The 24105-nt window shown below is 33.6% G+C and overlaps 1 protein-coding gene across 1 annotated transcript; it reads right to left on the bottom strand.

Moving 5' to 3' along the window:
• Positions 1–356: 356 nt before the first annotated feature.
• Positions 357–24105, bottom strand: LOC106073318 (WD repeat-containing protein 43-like). The gene is made up of 17 exons (XM_013233851.2): positions 23858–24105; positions 19000–19149; positions 18733–18854; positions 16374–16491; positions 15909–16021; positions 15545–15647; positions 15057–15121; positions 14786–14951; positions 11720–11800; positions 8402–8518; positions 7928–8065; positions 7718–7836; positions 7416–7479; positions 7192–7305; positions 6317–6383; positions 5000–5058; positions 357–2250 (listed from the first exon to the last, which is right to left on the bottom strand). The coding sequence occupies exons 1-17, from the start codon at positions 24038–24040 to the stop codon at positions 2212–2214; spliced, it is 1818 nt and encodes a 605-aa protein (XP_013089305.1). The 5' UTR covers positions 24041–24105; the 3' UTR covers positions 357–2211.

Here is a 24105-nt window from a genome sequence, read left to right as displayed (position 1 = left end):
TAACACGCTAGAAAAAGTAATTCAACAGTAATATTTATTGAGTGTCATTATGATGTCTTAGTATGTTGTGTTTATCCATTCTGGCTTAAAAATGGTCAATGCCTACCAATAAATACAGTGTCAATGACTTAACAAATAAAATGAGTAGATGGTGTAAAACTCTCACTATAAAGATGGTCCTGATTTTTTGTCTTTTACGCTAATATACACAAATCTGAGCCTTGTACTTGCAACGCTTCCCCTAGATATTTTCGCTTTAAAAAAGGAGATGCTGATTCGTCTCTTATGCTATTTCCAGCAAGAACTTGTTTGAGACTTTAAATTATCTACAAAAAAATATTTAGGAAACCAAAGGCTAAATGGATTAGCTTTTAATTAACATTCACTTCATACATTTCGATTCTAAACATTGTAAATATTTATACAAAATAAAACTGGACAATTTAATCATAAATATATGTAAATATCTTTTCATTACATTTTTAAGAGCCTTCTTAAACCCATTGTGAGAACCTTCACCGGAGCCCCCTTTTAGGAACCCAGGGATAAAAAAATAATAATTGTCAAGCGAAAAACCAGAGCTAAATGTTTGAGAAACACTGTTCATTTGCCTCGAAAGTTTCTCACACTTCAGATTCAGTCCGTCCACCTCTTTTTATTTTTTTACAAAGCTTGTATCAACACACTCTATGTTTTTCTCATTCTCAGATCAAGTTTTGCATAATTTTTATAGTTAATAACAATACTGGAATAAATCAAAAAAATTAACCCAATTAGTTGGTCATTTAGTAGTAATTATATTTTGATTTATATAGCAGGGAGCTAAACTCTAATTTTCAGATAAATGGCAGAGTAAGCAGTTCTTTCCCTAATATAAACTTAGCATTTAAAAAGTATTATTTTTTCTATTGGTTGTTTCTAACCTGTGATTTCTTACTAGGAGATGCAATCCTCAAAGAAAATGACTTTCTGAAGTTCAGATACACAAAAGCTTGACCAATACATTAAAAAGTTGTAGGACTTGAATTTTAAGTCGAGGGCTTAACCCAATACACTAACAAATTTGCCAGCAAAATAGAGTTTCGTAGCTATACATTGTTAGTTTCAAACTTTTAAGCAACAATCTTCTCTACACAATGTATCAAGGGGACTAATTTAACTTATACTGTCTCATTACTCATTTGTCAGTACATTTTCCCTTCCCTTGACAATACCAAACAAAATAATTAATTACCAATAATTAAATAACTAATCGATTAATTTTATAGATGATTTTTTTTGTGTGCAAAATTTCAACTTGTTCTGAGTTTGAATGTGGGAAAAATAAGGTGTACTAACTTTTTACCAGACAGAGTTGATAAGGACAAGGAATAACTTGCTCAGTGTGCAGCTGAACATTGCAGCCTCATCAGAGGCACGATTGAATGAATAACAAATATGGCCATTATCAGACAAACTATGCTCTAGTCAAATATATTATTTTAATTTTTTTTTAAAAGGATTCGACCTTTCAACTTCTTACTGTATTTTTGTATTCTGTCAAAGAAGAATGAAAGCAACAATGTTTGTATTCAATGTGATAGTGTATTGGATGTCAAAACAATGAACACATTCTTCACATAAACATACATTTAGATGAAGGCAACCAACTGGAGTGTTACAATATTATACAAGTTTGGTAGAGACAAAACAACCTTAGCTCACAAACTTTACACTTTGACATATGTAAGTCAGTTACATCTCAACATATGGCAAGTACCAGAATAAACATACAGACTTTCACTCACTACCACATGCTTCTCTGGTGAATTCCTGATAAAAACAAGTGAGTTCACAAAACATGAATATCACCCCTTAGATTTATACATTCAAAGAAAATTATCTTGGAATAAACAAGATCTACAAGAAGGAAATGCATATAATTATATTAAATCATCAACATTGTAGTGTTAAAAAAATGTTTCCTTTAAAAACTTTTTTGTTTCCTTTCCAAGTCCTAACAGCCTTTTGCAAATGACTGAAATCAATCTCTAAGATTTTAAAATGCAGTAGTATTAGTAATACTGAAAAACAGTATCACAATGTGTTGTCTAAAACTCAATAGAAATTCAATATCTATTGTGCCAGTGACTCGGTTGTAAACAGTCATCTCAAAGTGAGCAGCTGTTATGATCTTAGTCTTTATTATGTCCAATCAATCCAAATTAACTGTTAGGATTCCATATCTGACTCAATATCATCCCAATTTTCCTGAAGAAAAAAATAAAGATGATCAGATTAAAAAAGATGTTAGATCTAAAATTACTTGATGAACATTTGAATAAACTTTTGAAATTAATTTGAACTTAATACTTACAAAAAAAGATGTTAGATCTAAAATTACTTAATGAACATTTGAATAAACTTTTGAAAGGAGGACTCGCAATCTATATAAACAAGGAATACTGCAACGCCAATAATGTGAACATCAGGAATAAAATTTGTGACCCTAACATTGAACTTATGTGTGTCACACTTAGGCCCTACTACTTGCCTAGAGAATTCACCCAGGTGTGTGTTGTTGTTGTGTACATACCACCGACGGCTGACACAGCGACTGCGTTGGAAATAATTTTTGATGTGTTACACAATGTACAATCAAAACACCCGGACTCTGTTTGTATCGTAACTGGAGATTTCAACAACCTAAATATTGACAACACACTGTCAAACTATTGCCAGTATGTCTCCCTCCCCACAAGGCAGGGCCGAACGCTCGACAAATGCTACGTAAACATTAAGCAGGCTTACAAATGTAAAAGTTTGTTCCCACTTGGAGAATCTGACCATATATTACTCCATCTTATACCAAATTACAAACCTACTCTTAAAACTACAAAGAGAGTTATAAAAACGGTCAAGATGTGGTCTGAAGAGGCTGTAGAAAAACTACGAGGATGCATTGAGAAAACTAACTGGGAAATCTTTATTAAGAACTGTCCAGACATAAACGAACTAACAGAAACTGTTACCTCATATCTATCATTCTGCGAGGAGTTAACAATTCCAACAAAAACAATACAAGTCTATGGAAACAATAAGCCCTGGATGACCAAAAAAATCAAACACCTTATTACTGAAAAGAAAACAAAGTATAAGGCTAGCAACGAAGAGTTTATAAATGAAGGGAAAAAAACATACAAAGAAAAAATTGAGAATTTCTTTGCCAAGAACAACTCAAAACAATGCTGGGAGGGATTAAAGAAAATAACGGGCTGCGCCTCAAAACGAAAACAAATTTTAGTGGCTGATGATGAGAAATTCGCCAACGAACTAAATTATTTTTATTCTCGTTTTGACAAAGAAGATTTTGTTGATCTACACAAAGAACTTTTCAACACTCTGTCCAAAGGAAAACAAGAGACCTACGTCAATTTTGTAACGGAGGATGAAGTGACATTGTTATTTAAAAGAGTAGACGTAACAAAAGCTTGTGGACCAGACAAAATTAGTGGCAAGCTGATCAAGCTATGTGCGGAGCAAATTTCTTCTATCTTCTGTCATATCTTTAACCAGTCATTGCAAACGTGCGTAATTCCAAACATCTGGAAAACTTCAGAAATCATACCAGTGCCTAAGAAACCAAAAATAGATTGCTTAAATGATTTCCGCCCAGTAGCACTAACACCTATTGTTATGAAATGTTTTGAAAAATATATCCTTAAACAACTTGTAGCAAAAGTCAATAACAGCCTAGACCCTCACCAATTTGCATACAAAGCAGCTAGAGGAACTGAAGATGCCATTCTATTGCTTTTGGACCAGCTTTATAAGCATCTCGATATACCCAAAACATATGCACGAGTCCTCTTCGTAGATTTCTCCTCGGCTTTCAATACCATACAGCCACATCTAATGATAAACAAACTGAGTAACTTAAATGTAAGCCCTTACTTGCAAGCATGGGTTCTAAACTTTTTAACCCAACGGCCCCAGTATGTTAAAGTCAACAACACCAAATCGTCAACTCGAGTACTATGTACGGGTGCTCCACAAGGTTGTGTACTTTCTCCTGTACTATACACTCTTTACACTAATGACATAAGAAGCATCTATGACTCAGTTAAACTCATTAAATTCGCTGATGATACTGCCATAGTCGGTCTTATTTCAGGAGACGAAACTCAGTATCGAAGCTCGATAGAAGAGTTTACAAACTGGTGCACCGACAACTTTCTAGAACTGAATGTAACAAAAACTAAAGAACTTATAATAGATTTTAGAAAGAAAAAACAAACTATACGTGAACTGCAAATAAACACTACATCTATAGAACAAGTAAAGGCATATAAATATCTAGGCGTTATCATCAACAACAAGATTTCATGGGAAGACCACCTTGGAACTCTGACAAAGAAAACAGCCCAGCGACTCTTTTTTCTATACAAACTCAACAGTTTTAAATTAAACAAGAAGATCCTTGAGACATTTTACGGCGCGACTGTACAAAATCTGCTAACATACGGAATAAGTTGTTGGCAAGGCAACGCCTCATCTAAACTGTTGCAACGTCTAGAAAACATCATTAAAAAAGCATCAAAAATTACACTCACAACATTACCACATTTAAAGGAACTTTTTGAACAAACGTGCCTAAGAAAAATCGAAAAAATCTTGGAAGACAACGGCCACCCGCTCCATCAGAACTACGCCAGGTCGTCGCGAAGTGGGCGACTGCTGTCAATCAAAACAAGAACGGAGCGGTACAAAAACTCGTTCGTACCTCACTCGGTCAGACTCTATCACCGCCACTCATTGATCAGGGAACATGAAATGCACCAAGATACCTGTGTGTAGTCGCTGAATGAACTCTTTATGTTGTCTGTTGTATTTATGTGTAGTTTTCTGTTGTGTTGTCTTTATATGAGAAAACGAGTCCTTGTAATCACAACAAATTTCCGTAAGGATCAATAAAGCAGTCTTAGTCTTAGTCTTAAATTAATTTGAACTTAATACTTACATCAGATTCTTCAGCAGCTCCATCTATTGCTAACCCCTCTGATTCATCAGAATCTGATTCTAAAACATTAAAATACAAAATTCTGATTATACAAAAAGTTTTAATAGAAAGCCATCCAATTAACATTTATAAAATGTGAAATAGAGGATGTCAGAAGTCAGAATTTGTATGTAAGACATCGTTATTTATAATTTAATATTTGTTTATATGTGCTGTTTTTGTGACAGTACACATGGGTGCGGCATATTTTTATTTTTAATGCTTAGATTGCCATACCAGGCAATATATATATTGCCTGGCATGGCAATCTAAGCATCAAAAATAAAAATAAACTTCACTGAATCCTAAATGCTGCTGGTAAAGTCATTGGCAAAAACATCCATAAAAAGGCTAAAAAGATTCTAGAAATAAAAAATCACACTTTGGGTCAGGATTTTGTGATTTTACCATCACAAAAAAGATACAAGACACAGATAGCAAAGACAGACACAAACACTCTTTTGTTCCCCAGGCAATCAAATCATTAAATAGAAACAGTGTGATATAAACTTGTAAATTATGAGTGAGTGTGGTGTGAATGTACATTCTGGTTTTTATAGTTATAATGTTTTGTTTGGTGTAATGCACAAATTGTAAGACAAATTTCCTAACGGACAATGAAGAACATATATATATGGTTATAAAGGTTTCTTTGTGTAACACACTTTCTTGCTAGCAAACATGGCAGTTGTATGCAAAAAGTGGATCAGGTCTAAACAACTGCCACACTGGGCTTTTAAAACACACATCAGTTATGATCTAGAATAATCTAAATATATAGATTCTATATACTGCTAACTATTAGATTAGATATACATCTAGAATATCTAGATTTAAGTAATTATCTACTAATCTATTCTAAGTCTAGGTATTAATCCTAAATTTTGTTTTGCTTCCAGGAGATTTGTGATCATTAAATGTTATCATAATCATTCATTGTTAATAAAATCTTTTATCTAGATCTTAATCTTATCTATTGTTAATAAAATCTTTTATCTAGATCTTAATCTTATCCATTTCTATCTACTCAAAATCTCTCAGCTTTAGTCTTATTCTTCTAATGTAGATTTATACTATATACAATCTACTCTATAGATCTAGAGTCCAGAGCTGAGATAGTTCAAGATGTGCAAAAGCAAAGCACATACTAAGGCATGATACTGACAGGTCATAGGCTGCCCCAGCGGCCGGACACACCACACATTCATTCATTCAAAGTTATATATATAGGACAGAAATCGGCTTATTTATATATAAAGATCTCTGTGAGGTACTCACCATCTTGATAAACAAGAAGAGGCTCTTTGGATGCATCATCTTCATCATCAACTTCCTTAGAACTACCCTAAAAAAGAAAATCAGCACATAGCTTTGGACTTAATTTAATGCTCTTTATGCTTAAAATAACTAACTAATGATCTAGATTACAATATAGAAAAGAGGATGTTTCAAGCACAACACAGACGAATAACTATAAAATAAAAAAAATGTTTTATGTAACATTTGTGTCATTATATTCAGTTTTGAAGAGATTTATTTTATTTTGTATCAATTATCATCCTCCTTGACTTCGTCAAATGTAAGACAGATTAACATTAAATTCATTAGACAACTACTTTGTCGTATGAACCCAGAATTAAAATATATCCAAGGAATTACACACTCCATTTTAATGAGTGAATTATATTATCCACCTTTGGCTCATATATAACCCATTCATATCTCAGAAAACCAAGCAAAATCAGGTTGCTTAATGGATTCTCTCAACTAATGACATCATCAATTAGCATAACTTTTATAATTTAATAACTTTCAAATGATCAAGGCTCTTCTTAGGATTAAATACTGGCATGTGATAAAGTAGCTTAGTTAAATAAAATGGGCACAGAAGATTTAAGGTGATAGGGTAGAGCGAATAGACAAAGATTAGGTCAGAACATTTTGCTTGCCAAAGATGATAAAATCTGTCACATTGAACCTTTCTAATAAATTGGTATCTAAGAGAGACTTGTAAGAAAGATATAGTAACATATTTTCTACATTAAACTTACAGTAATTTTAGAAGAGAAATTTTGTTGCTACTAAAACATTGTGCACTTCAATAAATTTATGACAACTAAATTCAACATCATAAATATACAGAAGATATTTACCCCTTGTTTAACTAGATCCAATCTTCCTTTAAGCTGAAGCATTTTAGGGAAAAATTTTTGCCTTGATATTAATGTTTGATAAAGTTTATTCATGGTAGCAATTATCTCAGGAACCTGGAAGATTTATTATAAAAAAAGAAAATTATTTTGAAATATTCTATAAGTAAAAAAACAAACCATCAAACTTTAAACTACATTTCAAAATAAATGATCAAGTCACTTACAGATAAAATGTAAGATGCATGACAAGAAATCAAACAAGATGTCCATCTACTTAAATTCCATGCACTGAAAGGAAAAAAAAAATTAAATACAAAATTTTAAATTAAAAAAATAATTCCCATCCCACTATGATACATATAGTTCATATGCTTCTGTACCATGTGGCAACACAAAGACCTAATACTTTTATCACAGCAAATGTTGGAGAGATTGTGCCACAAGTTGCCCAGTCAAGCACAAAATGGTCATAATGTTTTCTTAAGAGTAGACTAGATGAAAGTAATAGTAATATAATTTAACTTACTGCTGTGCATGCCCCATCATTCCTGCTTCTATCACTTTGACAAGTGGAACAATACACGAAACTGGCAGTCTTTTTAATGTATTTCTAACTATGGTTTCATTTGTTTCTTGAAAGACTCCCTAGGAAACCAATGTTGACATAAGTTTACAATAAAAAAATAAGTAGAAACAGTCAAGCCTCTGTTATTAATAAAAGTAAATCAATAGTTACCGTCAAGAGCTTGTGATCACCACTGAGCAAAGCCTGCTGTAAAAGTCTACACAATGTGTTTGCAACAGGCTGCTGCTTTACTTGACTTTCCTTTGGTGTGTCAGTGCTCATGGCAGCAAGTCTTTCTTCAACTGTTAACTAAACATTTTTATGTCAACAAAAAAATATAAGCATCTTTTAGATGAAAAAAAAAATTTCTAAAAAAAAGTTTTAATACTTAATCAAAAGCTAAGCAGAAGAATACAAACTAACATTAATATGCCTACTAAACATTTTGTACTTTTTTTTTAATACTCTCTATTAACAAAAACCTTTGTATGACTGCTTATACAAACATTCTCACCATTCTTTTCTCTAAATGCAAGAAAGTCAACATGGAAAGTTCTCAAGAAATGGTGGCCCAGGAGCAGATAATGTAAATTTTACATATCACAAAACAAATGATTTAAAACACCATATAAAAAAAATATTTACATCTGAAACTGATGTTCGTCGTATTCTTTTTTTCCCTTTAGTTTTACTAGCTGGAATAGGCTGTGAATCAGCAGACAATAATGTAGTCATATGCTTAGAAACTTCAGGCTTCTTCACCTAATATTTTGATAGACAACATTTAAGAAAATTAATTAGAAAGTTTATTTGATATTTTAGATTTTTGGCACATCTGCACAATTTACACAATGTCATGCCCAATTACCAAGCTTATTACTGTCTCTCTGGGGGAATTCTTTTATACTTTTTTCTTCCACTTCCCATCCACAGATCAAGTTGAAATTTTTAATGACAACACATGAATCAATAAAAATACAATCAATTTGTGGTAATCAATTAATTTAGTTATAACTTGTAGTAACCAAATAAGATTATGCACATACAGTATTTCTATGCACGCCTTTATCATTAACATCGAAAAGATACTCAAGTAGACTATAATTGTAGAAAATCTAATTCTGCTATAGACTCACATAAAAGCTGTAATAATACATTTGAAGCTAATAAATCCTATTTCATTTTTTTTTAATTTGTATTCATTGAAGAGGTCTAAGAAAATACCTTTTCAAGTTTTACACTGCTGGCCTAGATCTAGAAAGCATTTATACATTTTTGGCAGCCCCTGAAAGGGCAAAAGACGCTATTAGTTTTGTGTGAAATGTCTATCCGTCCCGTTTAGATCTCGTAAACTAGAAAATAGTGAAAATGAATGGTGCGCTTCTTTCTTCTTCCTTCACTCAATATAAACTTTGTTATTTAAAAAGTATTTAAAAAAATATATTGCTTGTTTTAGAAATCTGAACTAACGACTTACGTATAGTATTACAGTGGAGTACCAATATTTGCTTACTTCAATCTTCATCATATATTTGCAGTTGCTAAACAGTAATGTACAGTGATGGGAAATTATTACCCCCCCCCCCCTTTTTTTAACTGGCCTGTCGCTGCGACTTCAAAAAAGATGCTGAATTTTTTAAAATTATGTAGAACAGGGGCGGGCAAATTATGGCCCGTGGGCCAAATGCGGCCCGCCAGAGTGTTTTATGTGGTCTGACGACTCCTACAGAAATCAGGTGTGCCCACAGTATACACATATAAAAATGCAAATGTATTAAAAATAATGGTGAATCTGTCTCATTATAAAAAGTCTCAAGTAAACAAAGAATATGCTTATTGGCTATACATCAATACACTCAATAGAAGACACAATCTTGGATCAGTATTTATTCGATGCTATGAAGAACTGTGTTGAATGTTGGGTAGGCTTGGAACAAGAAGGCAAGTGTAACAACTGATGGAGCTTGATCTTTGACTGAGTAAAATAGTTTTGTTGTTGTTTTTTTTATAAAAAATATCCCAAACATAAACTCTCAATAGGAAAGTTTGCACAAAGCTGCATAAAATTTCAACATTATTGATCAGAATGACTTAGTAATCGAACTTAGTAGAGCTAAGGGGTGTTAACCACAGTTCCGATTTATGAACAAAATAATCCAATGTATCCGCTATCTTAGCATGGGCAAGGCAAATGAGAACAATATAATAAAATCTCAAGGAAGAAATTGTTATGTTACTTGAAAGACATTGACTGTAACTTTGTTACCAATATTTCTAATGAAGAGTGGAAGACATATTTCATGTGTTTCATAATTGCTATCGCAATGGGCCTTTTGCATATATGAAATATAAATGCATGTTAAATCTTTTCAGACAAGGCTTTCCCATTTCTACAAGCAACCAAAAGAAAAACAGTATAAATACAAATTAAAAGATACAGTTAGCTAGAGTATCTTTCTAAGTTGTATATATATATATGTGACCTGCCATTCCCAAATTTTTTAAAATGCGGCCCTCGATACAAAAAGGTTGCCCACCGCTGATGTAGAATCATGTTATTTAATATTTTATTTAATTAATGTTGTATTACATAATAATTACACTGCACACATAATGCATGCAAAACACTATTGTTTGTACATATAGATGAAAGGAGAAAGCTTTTTGCAGAGATGCTTTATATCTGGGTCCAGGCAGTCTGAGCATTCTATAATAGATAACTGCTTTACTGGTATTGTAACAAATTCTCTCTCAAACAACTATAAAAAGTAAATGTGTTTGAAAATCAAAACATGCTTGAGTTTTGAAAATACTTTTAAAGTATGAACTTCTGTTTGTTTCACAGATTATTCAATTTTGTACAGGAGAAACTGTTTATCAAACTTTGCACATGAAGTCCACCAAAAATGCTTTGAAAAGCAATTGAGAGAAAGCTGCTGAATATCTGCCGAGTTCTTAAGCAAGAACAACCAGATGAGGAGCAATGCTTAGAGGAAGAGAATGTTAAGCAATAAAACTTCCTAAATCCTTATGTGACTCTTTTTCATGCTGATACAAGTTTACAAGAAGTGGATTTCTACCACATTGGGCTTTTAAAGCATTAGTAGGCCTAATGATTAGTTACTAGATCTAGTTAGATATAGAAAAAAAACTTTAATATTAATATATATTTCTCACAATAGATCTAGATCTATCTATAATCTAGATCCACTTAAATCTAATAACGTTGATCTACATATCTAGTGACTCTAGAACCAATATATTATTATTAGATCTATATTCTATCAGACTTATACTCAGTAACTCACTATACTATAGTCAGATGGCCTACATCTATCAAATCTAGACTCTACATAGATGGCCGGTAGGACTACAAGATCTAGACGTCTAAATCCCATTTGAACTCATGGATGTCGGCAGGCAGGGTTCAAATTAGAAAAATCTAGGGGCCATCGTATCAACAGAGTAAAAATTAATAGTGCATAGCGGCCTGGCATCATGATACTCTGATACTTTTCTAAACTTTTCAAGCTGGCAAGCAGTCCTTGAAGTCTAGATCTAGATCAAAAGTATTTAAATTAAAGAAACTAGATATCTTATCTAGAATAGATCTATTTAGACTGATTCAAACCACTCGAGTCACTCTAGTCTAGACCGAGATTTAGACTTAAGACAATACAGAAACACAAGATTTAAAAAAAAAAAAAAAAGAACTTATAACTGTGTCAAAATACTGGATGTGCCGCCATGCTCAAAACAAATTAAAAATCTTATTTTGCATTCTTTCAGAAATGGAAAAATAATACAATCGGATTTTTTTTTCATAAAAAAAAAATAATAATCTGTAAACAAATTCAGATTTTTTTGCTAGAAAATCGGATTAGAAGAAATCGTCTGAATTCTGAAAATTCCCATCACTGAATGTATTTTTTTCTATCTCTTAATATAGTTTAGTGGCATTACCTGTGAATATTCTTCCTTAATTAAAGACAAAGACAGAGCTTTGACTGTTATAATTATCTCAGGTTTAGCAGCATCATATTTCTGAAACAAATAATGGCATGAAATAATCAAAACCATGTAATTTAATGTTTAAGACAAAACAAATCTCATGCTTCATAATTACACCTGGTTCAAATTTAGTTTAGTACTATTTCTTTTAGCTATTATAGCAAGCACAGTACTGACAGTATAAAAAGATTTTTTGACTCTAAGATCTTGAGAAATACATTCAGCTCTAGTTTTGTTTGACAGTATATTTTAGTTTTTTTTCTTTCATGAGTCACATATTTTCTGCTTAAGATGCTAAGTCAGGTTTTAAATATGTAATTAGTAAGCCTATCATTATAATAAATAGAGTTTGTGTGTATTTTTGATAAAGCTTGTAATACAAGTTAAGAGGATTTAGTACAATTTTATATTAACAATGTTTGTAACCCCCCCCCCCCCCCCCAACACACAGTTATTTTAAATGATGTTTCTCTCTTAACATTTTTTCCCTCATTATTCATTTGAAGCAGCCTACTTTAATCAACATTGATAAAACTGATTCCATCAATGTACACGCATGGACCTGCAAATCTATTGCAACAACAGACCTGCCTACCAAAAAAAGTAAAAATGCGTAACGCTGATGGTCAAAATGCGTATTTTGGCACCAGAATGCGTAACACTTACGCGATCCACTATTTTGTCATATAATATATATATATATAATATTTGATCTTGATGTCATGATTAGATCTACAATCTAAATCTAGATCAATACGACAATAGAGATGATATCTAGACTAGATCTGGATCTATGTCTATATAATGAATATAATCTACTCTAGATTTGGGCTCAAGATTGTTACCGATGCCGTGGATCCGCTACAAACGTAGGTCTACTCTCTACTCCAAACTTTCGTAGGCCAGCTTCATCCTTGATCTATTCTATACTAAGACTAAGAATCTATTCTAGCTCTAGACTAGATGGTAGTAGATGTTATCGATCTAGATCTAGTCAATCGAAATAGGCCTATACTACAACTAAATTGGATCTAGATTGTAGAGTAATGTAGAGATTCGAATCATGACTAACGTAATGACTAGCTAGACTCTAGCTAGATCTATTCCTGTATAAGAAGTTATCTTGATTCTAGATCTAGAATCCAGATCTAGACTAGATATCTACAACGTCACTCAATGTGTTTTGAATCGATAGCACTTCGATATTTTTTTCTATACAAATGAATACGGGAATCAGGGATTCAACATAGATCTAATTAATTTCTTCTCATGAACTTACAAAAAAAAAAAAAAAAGGTCACGTTGGTGTATCAGCTAACTGACGGTACCAACCCGCCACTCCCTCACTCCCGCGTGCTTCATTTCTAGACTAAATCTAATTGCTTTTAAGAACCAATCAAGGTATAGATCTGGACACAATGTGTTCCTCCACCTTTTCTGCCCCCCCCCTCCCCCAACAAGACGGCTTAGTGTGACTTCCGTGACCGCTCGTAAGCTAGTCAAGAGAGGGGGAAAAAAAAGGATACGAAATGCGTAACGCGATGGGTTAAATGCGTATTTGCGTACTGACGGTCATTTTTGGGAGATTTTGCGTAACGAATACGCAATTTGCGTAACGGTAGGCAGGTCTGCAACAAGATAAAATTGATTTGGAGATTTAGTACAGATCTACTTCAAAATGAACATTAAGATTTAGTTTCTAATATTTAAATGTAGACCTAGATGGCTAGAATGTGCTGGACTGCCTATACATAATTATAATTTATTTGTATAAAAAAAAAAACTATAAATCTATTGACCAATCGATCTATTTTTTCCAGGCGAATGCAAACTTACTAATTTAATTCTTCAATCATTGATTCTAGTTCTGATCTAAAAACGATATAAATATCCTAAATCTAGATCCTACTTCTATAATACTCTAGACATAGGCTAAGGCTCTATGTCTATATGGAACCTATACAAATTTTAAAATATAAAACACGGGAAAAAAAATAAAATTTCTCACTCGTGAATTTTTTTTTCTTTCTATTTCTAGATCTAGGACTAGCCGCTAGGTACGCGAGTAGATCTAGACTATATCTATACTAAATACAAGACTTTACAGTCTAGATCAGATCTAGATTGATCATAGAAATAGATCTAGACTCTAAATCGAGCCGATTCGAGGCGCGTTCCGTAGATCTAGAAATTCTCTATAGATCTCGAATGTTTGCACTTTTTTGTCACTTAAAAAAAAAAATACTGTACCGGTAAATAAAGCTTAGTGCGCATGCAAAGTGAAAGTCTCGCGAATAGCGAGATATGAGACTGGTCGATTTTGTTTAAAAATGGCGGCTCACACGATCGGAACTAACAAACTAAAATTAACGGGGGAAAATGACCAGAAATTTCGAAAAAATCTAAATCAACTAAAACCCTGGATTTTTACAAAATTGTAGAAGGCAAACCCGGAGGGGGGGGGGGGGGGGGGGAAGTCGGACCCATCAAAACCCGGATTTCCGGGTTATTCCGGAAAAGTGGCACCCCTGCCCATTAGTGGTATTATATGTTTGTATCTTCCATTTTTGTATGTTGTTATTTGTTAGTTTAGATCTAGAGTATTGTCATTCTTTTAACCCTTAGAGTGATAGTGTAGAGGCTGATGTGCTATTGTAAAGATGTCATGTGTAATCTAATTTTTGAAGGTACACTGAATTCTACTTTTGGGACAGAACTACTTATGATACAGAGCAGAGGACATTGTACAGAAACAGCTATTGTTTAAACAAGTGTAAAAGGTATGAGTAAATCATTATGATTAATATAAAAACCATTCAATTCAGTAGTTGAAAATATACTAGAGAGATTCTGTTTGATGTTTATACTAGTATGCAACTGAATATCAAAGTGTTGACTATAGACATGGATCTAAATCATTGTTCTTTTCAACATCATTTTGTAAATATATATATCAGCTAAGCAATTAATGCCATTTAGCCCCTTGACCACATACAAAATATCAAGTGAGTTACTTACTATTCTTTCAAACTGTGGTTTTACAGGGTTGCCATAGGCAACAATTATATTTTTAGTAATGAAATCTGATGCCAGAATAGGAACAGAAGATTTTTTAACATCAGCTTGCTCATTTGACATGACAGCCTTCACTGTAACCTTTGATGTCATAGGTGTAGATTTTTTCCTGAAAAAGCATACATTATTGTGTATATATAGTTATTTGATGCCAAGTAAAAAGTAATGTTAACTCAGTCACAATAATCATACATGTAACCTACGTGTTACTTACCCATTTAAAACATGTTCAAATATGTAGGCGAAACCTTTTCTTGTAATAACTGATAACATGACATTCTAAAAAAAAAAAAAAAAAAAAAAAAAAAAGACAATCATGTTTTTATTTAACAATTCAGCCTCTTCACATTTTATTTCATTTAATTGTGCTACTATTGGTAGATATGTCTTGATGGAGTCAAGTAATGTCTCATGTTCAATACTTGTTTTAATAACTCTGACAAAATTCTCATAACATGCTTGTTAGTCAATGAAATAATACTCTTTGTGGGATGTATGATTGAAAGATACCCCCCACAAAAAGATGGACCAAAGCACTCTGGGCATGCAATAAATACGAAAGATCGTAATACAAAACCATTAAAAAATTTTAAATTCTGCTACTAGTGTCCAATTAGTAACAGAAATTTCAACTATTGGGCTGAATTATTATTGGCCTGTTGCCCCCCCACCCCAAAAAAAGGCAAGAAATGTAAAAATTACTTGTGATGAAGTAGAGGGTTTACATAATGATAAATACACAGGCTCATCAGGAACAGAAAAAGAGGCAACAGCATCTCGATCTTTAGATGAGTCACCACAGTACCTGGAAGAAAACAAAAATAAACAAATGACTAAGAAATAAACTGCAGTAAGAGTTATATAACTTTTTGTTTTGTTCCATGAATACATTCTTTCATATTTACTGAGTAAATCTATCTTGTATTTATCTAACATGCTTTTCAAATGAAATTTAATAAAAACTGAAATAAGCATGCTATTATTTTAACAGAAAACAAATGCAAGATTTATCTGCTCATATATAAACTTAAAAGTTAAGGAACTTAAATGGATAAACAAAATGTACCAAATTTGAATGTGCCTGTCATCAAGGGATGCAGATAAAACGTAAGAAGCTTCATTAGTACTTGACCAAACTGGTATTAACTTGAAAATAGGTGACGAATGCCCTGTAAATGTCTGAAAAAAATAAAATAAAATAATAAGATTTTCAGAAATAACATTTAATCAATAATAGCATTTACCAGGACACAATTCTCATATAACAGTAAGCCCACTGGGGGCACAATAAGTACAAAAAGAATTATAATTTTTGTAATGTCATGATAAGGCTCTCTATTGCTCTGTCTCTAAGATTTTATTCAAATAAAATTAGTTGACCCGAACTAGATTCTAAAAATACAAGTGTATGACAATCATTTACATAGTTTTTGTTTGCATGTATTAATTGTTATACAGTAGTTCACTTGACCACAACAAATATCAATAAGGTTACATATAACCATAGTGTCATTTAAGTGACATTGAGTACCTGTAATACAGTTCTTGTATTTAGATCCCATAATTTGATACTATTACTTGCTGTGAGAAGTTTGTTTTGGGAACATAAACACACTGAATAAATCCCAGAATTATCACATTTCCATTTGCTGTAAAAAAAAAAAAATATTTAAAAAGATAAAGTTGAAAATGTAAGATTGGGTTTATATAACATTACTATTATTAAATGTTAAAAGAAACATGTTTCTTGTCTTAGGTTTACCATAGACGTAACAATAAAAATAATATCTTGATAGCAATCAATGTGAAAGAAAAAACAAAAACTAAAAAAAAAGGCATATTAATTAATTATTCAGAGAGAGGCAATTAATTAGAGCCACACCTCATTATATCTAAATTAATCAAAAGATTGAAAAAAAGAATAATTTATTGCTATTTCTACATCTATAAATAAGCCTATCAGTTCTTCTTATACAATACATGTCAACCAGCTAGTGGTTCTCACAACCTTTATATATGGTTCAGAGACCTCAGTATATCATCATCATCATCATCAAACTCCATTAGAGTGAGGGCTTGAGAGGCTCAAATCCTCTCTTGCAAAAGCCCTGGACAGAAACCCTGCTGTCTTGCGTAGTGCATGAATGTCGCCATACAGGTCGAGAATTTTGGGTTTCCCAGACATGTCGAGACGGAGATCAGCAAGTCTGGGGCAGTCAAACAGAATATGAGGCACGGTTTCCTCTTCTTCCCCGCAGCGTGGGCACCGTGAATCGAAATTTGGCCATAGCCGCGAGAAATATGAGTCAACAGGACAGTGGCCTGTCCTGCACTGTGCTATAATAGCTTGCTCAGGCCTGGACAGCCTCCACCACAGGGAAGTGCGGTCAGGGCGCCTCATTCGCTCCCAAACTCCACGGGCTTTTTGGGACTTGTCCCAGCACTCAAACCACTTTTCCATTTCTGTTTTTTGTATTATAGCCAGGGCTTGATGAAAGCTTACAGCCTGATCAGTGGGTGGAATTTGCCCTCCCTGGTGGGCCAAAGAGTCTGCGATTGTGTTGCCAGTCACACCTATGTGACTCTGTACCCACTGCATTATTACAGGGGTGCCATAGCGTTGTTTGATGTTATGTGAAGCCATGATGACAGTGTTGATATTGGGGGGCCATGGTCCGGGGCTTTGCAAAGCATGTAGTACAGATTTTGAGTCAGTGACCACAACAATCTGTATATAGAATGATACTTACATAGAAGGTATCCTATGAAATGCTTCAAAAAAAAACTAGCTTCATCTTGAGCTTACCCTTACTAGAATTTAGAGGGAAAGTCCCTTTTCAAAAGAAAAGATTGTGCAAAAAAAAGGGACAAGTTAAAAAAAAAAAGCCCAGGCAAATAACTGCTGGGTTCCAAAGGACTGGAAGACAAAATCTCATTATCTAGAAAAACACTTGCCGGGAATTATATTATCAAACTTGATAATTCAATAAAGTAAAGAAACATCTCTGTATTTTCTTTCAAGCTTCTTTAATAATACTTCTTAAACTTTCACATCAAATTAACTTCTCAATTCAATAACAACTTGACTTGATACTTCATAAATAAAACTTAGAAGATATATGAAACTTCACTTAGTATAACTTCAACTTCAAGTAATATAACTTCAGATAATATTACTTCAACTAATAAAACTTTAATTAAATGGACCCGCTAATATCACAAAACTTGAATAAACCTTTAATAAGAGAAGACTTAAGCGATATCTAAGTGAGGACCCCGTCTAACTGACTTTCCCTTAATTTATACCTTTCTTATTCGTACATTCCAAAATCATGGAAACTTCTTTAATTATTTTAGTAACTTTGACCTTCTAGAAGCTGACAAGTGCTATTTTTTCCCTTAACCCCTTTCTTTGATTGGATACCTAAAATTAACTTGTTTACGCTGGACACTAGCACTGGTTTGACCTCGAGCTTCTAGAAACTGGTCGAAATAGGTCACAGACTCGACTCATGACAATGTTATCATGATACAATACAAACTGAATAAATATTTTGTACACAAAATCTACTGCCAAAATAGTTAATGGGTAGAATTTAGGCAGTTGATTGATTAATTTAGTTAATTTAATTTATCCGCTTTAAGATGTTAAGCAATTTAAAAAAAGGATAAATTATGTATATGGTTTGATAATGTGGTTAATTTTACATTGCTGCCCAATGAGCCGAAAGGTGCAGGAGGACCTAAGTCTAAGTAAGTCATTTTACAACTTTTACACTTTAATCTTTTTAATGTCTTACTCTTTTAAACATGTTTTAAAAGAAAATAATACATAACCATGTGTCAACGCCACACTGACATGAAACGATAAATGGACAAATTAAACTCACTGCCTGACTTTCCCTTTCTTTAAATCCCACTGGACAACTGTCTGATCCTCTGAACAGGTAAACAATTCTGGTTTTGAAAAGTGCCAGCAAATATCATTCACTGCTGAAGTGTGTGCACCAGTCTGTAGAACAATGAATTGTTTGGTGTTTTTTTATTTTTATAAAATTTGAAATCAACATAAATGATTGCTAGTAATTTTACAATGGAATAGGCAATTACATGTTAAATAATCAAATAATTAGCACAATAATACTGCTAATACTCACCAACTGGGTGTGAAGTAGTCCTTTGGCAAAACTGTATAAATAGACAGTTCCAGAAGTTGTACCTAAGGCAAGTAATTTCAACTCATCGTGGTAGCTTTCCTCTTCAGCAGTGTTATTGAGCCTTTTTCGCTTAGCATTAGGACTGGGTGGCTGAAATGATTATCATTTGAAATAAACTAAATACATTAAAATTTTTAGGTGAAAAAATTTTAACTACTGTTTTAAACTTAGCTTCGTTGTTTGAAAGTAAAAAAAAATTTTTGAATGCGGTCAAATTAGAATGTGTTGTTTACAGTACAGTCCTAATGCCTAAGGTTACGTTATTATGCTAGCAGTAATTTTCTAAATGTTCATATAGGAAGGAGGCGCTGTGGCTGAGTGGTAAAAAATTTTGGCTTCTGAACTGAGGAGTTTGTTCCTGGGATTTTTTAAATCTTTAGGGCACCTCTGTCTCCACCCACCTCTAACTAAAGGGTACTTGACATTTGTTGGGGAAATGTAAAGGCAGTTGGCCAATGTGGTGGCCACATGACACCCTCATTAACCGTGGGGGACAGAAACAGAAGACCTTTACATCATCTGCCCCAAAGATCGCAAGGTCTGAAAGGTGAACTTTACCTTACTTACTATGTTCGTGTGATTATTTTACCAAACCCATTTTCCACATCAAAATATGTGAGCACTAAGCATCTCTTGTAACAAAGCAATCTCCATCCACTGCATGGATATATATAGGCCTCCTTCAGTGGTAGAACAGCTATGGTTAATCCTGAACACTTTTTCATGTGGCTGTGGAGTGACACTTCCATCCATATATATCGCAGGCCATGGTGGCTTTCAATTTGGTGGTAGAGGAGCTGACCATTTTCCGTATGGCACACTTTTCTTCAAGAGCTGAAGCCCATGTTTTCTCACTGTCCATAACTTTCTTGGTCACCGCCTCTCTCCAACTAGTGCGGTCTAAGGCTATGTCCTCCCAATGGTCAGTATCAATGTTCCCTGATTTTTAATCCTGTTTTATCACATCCACATAATGGAGGTGGGGACAACCAGTTTTTCTTGAGCCAGACGCAAGCTGCCCATACAGAATGATCTTCGAGATGCCATTGTAAAGATGCTGGGAAGGTCGGTTCTCACGAGGATCATAGTATTGCACACTCTTTTTTTCATACTATTTTCAAGATCCTTCAAAGGCAGCGCAAGTGGATTCTGGGTGAGTTTAGTTTTCTCTCTTGCTTTATGTAGGTAGTCCACGACTCACTGCAGTATAGTAGCGTGCTAAGAACACATACCTTGTAGACCTCCATTTTGATCGCTGTGGTGAGCTTCTGATTTTCCCAAACTCTTTGTCAGAGTCTAGCAAAGATTGATGCAGCATTTCCTATGCGTTTATTTATCTCCTCTTCTAGAGACAGGTCATCTTGAATTGTAGATCCAAGATAGCAGAATTCATTTACAGCATCTAGCTTGTTTTCGTCAATGAGGATGGTGCTGTAGCAGGTGGTCCCACAACAATAGTTTTCTTTGTGCTATTGGTAAGGCCATACTCTTTGCAAGCCTTAGAAAAGTGGGACAATAATGACTGTGCCACTATGGGTGCGTCGTCCGCGAATAGCATAGATCTCTTACAAGGGTGGTTATGATTTTAGTTTTGGTCTAGCAATATTTAGAAGTCTGCCATCAAAACTGGAATGAAGATAGATGCCTTCTGTGGATTTGTCTAACGCATGGTGGATTAGCATTACAAAGAGTATTCCAAAGAGGGTTGGGGCCAGGAAACACATTGTTTGACTCTGCTGTTTATACTGAAACTTTCTAAGCAGGCGCCATTGAACTGCACAGTACCCATAATATTTTGGTGGAAAGAGGGCAATAATATTTAACAGCTTGGGTGGACAGCCTATTATCTGTAAGATTTGAAAGAGGCCTTCTCTGCTGACTAGATCAAAGGCCTCTGTCAGGCAATGAATGCAAAGGCATCCTTTGCTCTCTGCACTTTTCATGAAGTTGACGGATGGAGAAAATCATGTTATTTGTGGATCTCCCTACATGTAACAGATCACAAAAAGGACAGTGATTGGTCAGAATTGTTTTTCCCACAGCTGTTATAAACAATCCTATTATATTTTAGAAGTAAAGCATGAAAGGAGCTAATAATCATGTGAGGAAGTAAATGCATGAGTGATAAGATTAAATTGGTTAACATGTAGCATTAAAACAAGCAAGTAATATCTTAATATTAGAATTGTATTTTGAAGAAAGAAAGTTGTATCTATTAAATTGAATTTCAGTGATTGAACTGAATTGACTGAGTCTTGGCAATTAGGACATATTAAGTGTTTTGTAAATCCTGCAATATATAGGATGTGATGGCTGTGATAGATCTCTAGATCAAAATGAATACGTTTCAAGAAACTGGAGTAAACCAACAACCTAGTTATTTAGTCATTTAGAGAGATGCTAGTCCCAGTGGGTGGGTGAGTGAAACAGTCAATAAAGTGAAAAGTTGGTTGGGGGGGGGGGGGGGGGTCATTCTCCAGATGGGAGACAACATTTAGCTGAGTTTTTTTCACTCATCCCCCTTACTTTTCTATGGCACCAAAGATACTGCCACTGGAGGGAGCAGGAAATAGTCCACTAAAGTCTAAAGTTAATGAATGACTAGGTACATGTAATTGTAGACTTACAACTTGTCTGACCAAGGCCATCAAGAGACTTGATGTATGATTGAGTGGCATGAACCCCTTGGACTTGGTCAAATGGAGATGGGGTGGAGGAAGGTGATTCCTAAAAAGGGTAAGGGCTATGAAGTAATACAAAATTTTTTTGCTGATCACACTCCCACCCCTTGTTCGTATAGACTCTCTAGAGTAGAGTCTAAGACTCAAGTCACTCTAACTTTTGACTAGTCTCTAGATTAATTAAACTCTTGACTCTAGATCTAGCTTTAGACTAGAGGTCTAGATCTAGACTCTTTTAGACTCATCATGATCAAAACATGTTGTAGTTAGTGGACCTCATTCACCAAAATGAGTCATGTGATAACCATTGATAAGACCAGAATGTTGAAGAGAAAAAAAATTCACTATTCACTAGTGTCACAGTAATAACCATTTTTGATTCAAATTCCTAAGCCTAAGAGGCTAAGTTGTATAGAACTTAGAAGAGGTAGGGATGCACATGGCGAAATCAAGTTCAATGATGTTGTTTGTTTATGATTAAGAATTAGATTGAGATGAATGATAGATATCAGTGACTAGATTAGATTGGACTAGATCTAGTCAATCTAGATTATTCTAGATCTTGTAGATATGTGAAAATCCCTAAGACAGCAAGTTAAAAAATGGCGACAAATTTTGAGATCCGTTATGTTTGTTTGTAAAATGTTTTACATGTTTCGGATGTTCCTTCAGAGTTGAAGATAGTTTACTTCCTAGTCCAAACCTCCCGCAGGACGACGGGGGATGGGAGCGGGCAGGATTTGAACCCTCGACCATCGATAAATCCGAACGACAGTCCAAGACTAAAATCTTGCCTAGGCTAGTAGATATAGCAATTATGTATAGGTCTAAAAAGGTTTTAAGAGTTTATTTTATATCTTCTATTTGTTTTATAATTTTAAAGCACATTTGAAAAAAATTGTTACAGATGATTTTGATCCCACTTTTTAAATATTTTGTTATTTTCTGCCATCACAAAGCTGCCATTTTGTCCACACCCCTTGACATTTCTTGTAGCTCTAGAACCGATAATTGTTTATTTCATCAATATTTACATTCTAAACAAGTGAAGTTCATAAATACAAATGAAATCAGATATGTGAGCTAGAAATTTTTTATTTAATAAGTAGATCTATCATCTACGAAACTCAATTCCAACTTTTTGAGCAGGGGGGTGTGTCTCGCCAGCTGAGCCAGCTCTCATTTCGCTCCATGTCAACAATGTTAGGTCAAAACGACACAAAGAAATTCATAACTTTCTGTTAAGTGTTAAACATAGTCATAATTTATACACCATTGGAAAGTTCTTTCAAAGTATTTTAATGATGTACTAACGAAAAATTGTTTTTTCAAAGATACATTTTTTATTTCACATCCCTAGATCTTGTGGTATACCGATCTTGTCTAATAAGAAAATGAAATCTAATAGTAATAGATCTTGATCTCTAGACTTCTACTTCTAGACTAGAATAATGTAGATTCTAGATTGTCACACACACTTTTGTGACACTAGTGTAACTAGTTTCAACTAGTTGTGACTTTTGTTTAATTCAATTATATTTATTATAGATTATAGATCTATCAATCATTCAATGTCATGTCTACTCCACTACATCTAGAATCATCTAAATATAAATCTACGGCATGCTGACTCTAAATTATTACAAACTTTATAAAAAAAAAATGAATTATAGAGACTAATAGAGTAGTGTAGATTCTAGATCGGAGAGATCCTATTTCTAGTCTACATGAAAATAAAATAAATGTTTTGTTTGATCTAATAATAAAATTAAAATTAGTCGATCTATAATTAACAATAAATAGATTCTAATAATAATCTCTTGATCTAGATTAGATTTAAGACTAAGATTAATTTAATACTGACAAGTGAGAAGTCCCTGTCACAACTGACACAAGACTCACAAGTCACAAGTCTGTGACAAGTCACTGAAAAATAGCTTAAAGTCTAGTGAAGATTAAACTTTATATTTAAGACTTAAAGTAAAAGTTTAATAACTTTATTTTTATTCTGACTTTTTTAGAGTTAGAGTCTAATGACTTATTATTAAATATTATGACTTATTAGAGTCTTTCAGTCTATAAAAAAATTAAGTAAAAAAATTTTTTTAAAGATCTACCAATTCTTTTTTAAGTCTACTCCACGTCAATGAAGAAGTGGTGGATGAAAGGTGTGAACTAGATGAATATTCCTGTTTTAAAGTAGCTGTTGCGCATTCAAATATTCGTAATGTTCCATCAGAACTTGAATGTGCAAAATATTCTCCATCTTCAGAAAAACAACAGAGTTGTGTCGTGGCCATTTTGCTTTCTACAGCACGTGTAGAAAAAATAAATATGTTGGTCTTGTCTATCCACACAACTCAGT

The sequence above is a fragment of the Biomphalaria glabrata genome, chromosome 3, assembly GCF_947242115.1.
Source record: "Biomphalaria glabrata chromosome 3, xgBioGlab47.1, whole genome shotgun sequence".
Lineage (NCBI taxonomy): Eukaryota > Metazoa > Mollusca > Gastropoda > Planorbidae > Biomphalaria > Biomphalaria glabrata.
This window is presented reverse-complemented; position numbering and strand designations above follow the sequence as displayed.

Bases quoted from the DNA above. Each gene is read 5' to 3' on its own strand.
- LOC106073318 (XM_013233851.2), bottom strand. From the start codon at position 24,040: ATGGCCACGACACAACTCTGTTGTTTTTCTGAAGATGGAGAATATTTT. The intron at 11,801-14,785 runs GTAAGTAACTCA...TATTTGTTTCAG, and splicing joins AACCACAGTTTGAAAGAATA to AAATATGATGCTGCTAAACC. The intron at 5,059-6,316 runs GTGAGTACCTCA...TTAATGTTTTAG, and splicing joins TCTTCTTGTTTATCAAGATG to AATCAGATTCTGATGAATCA.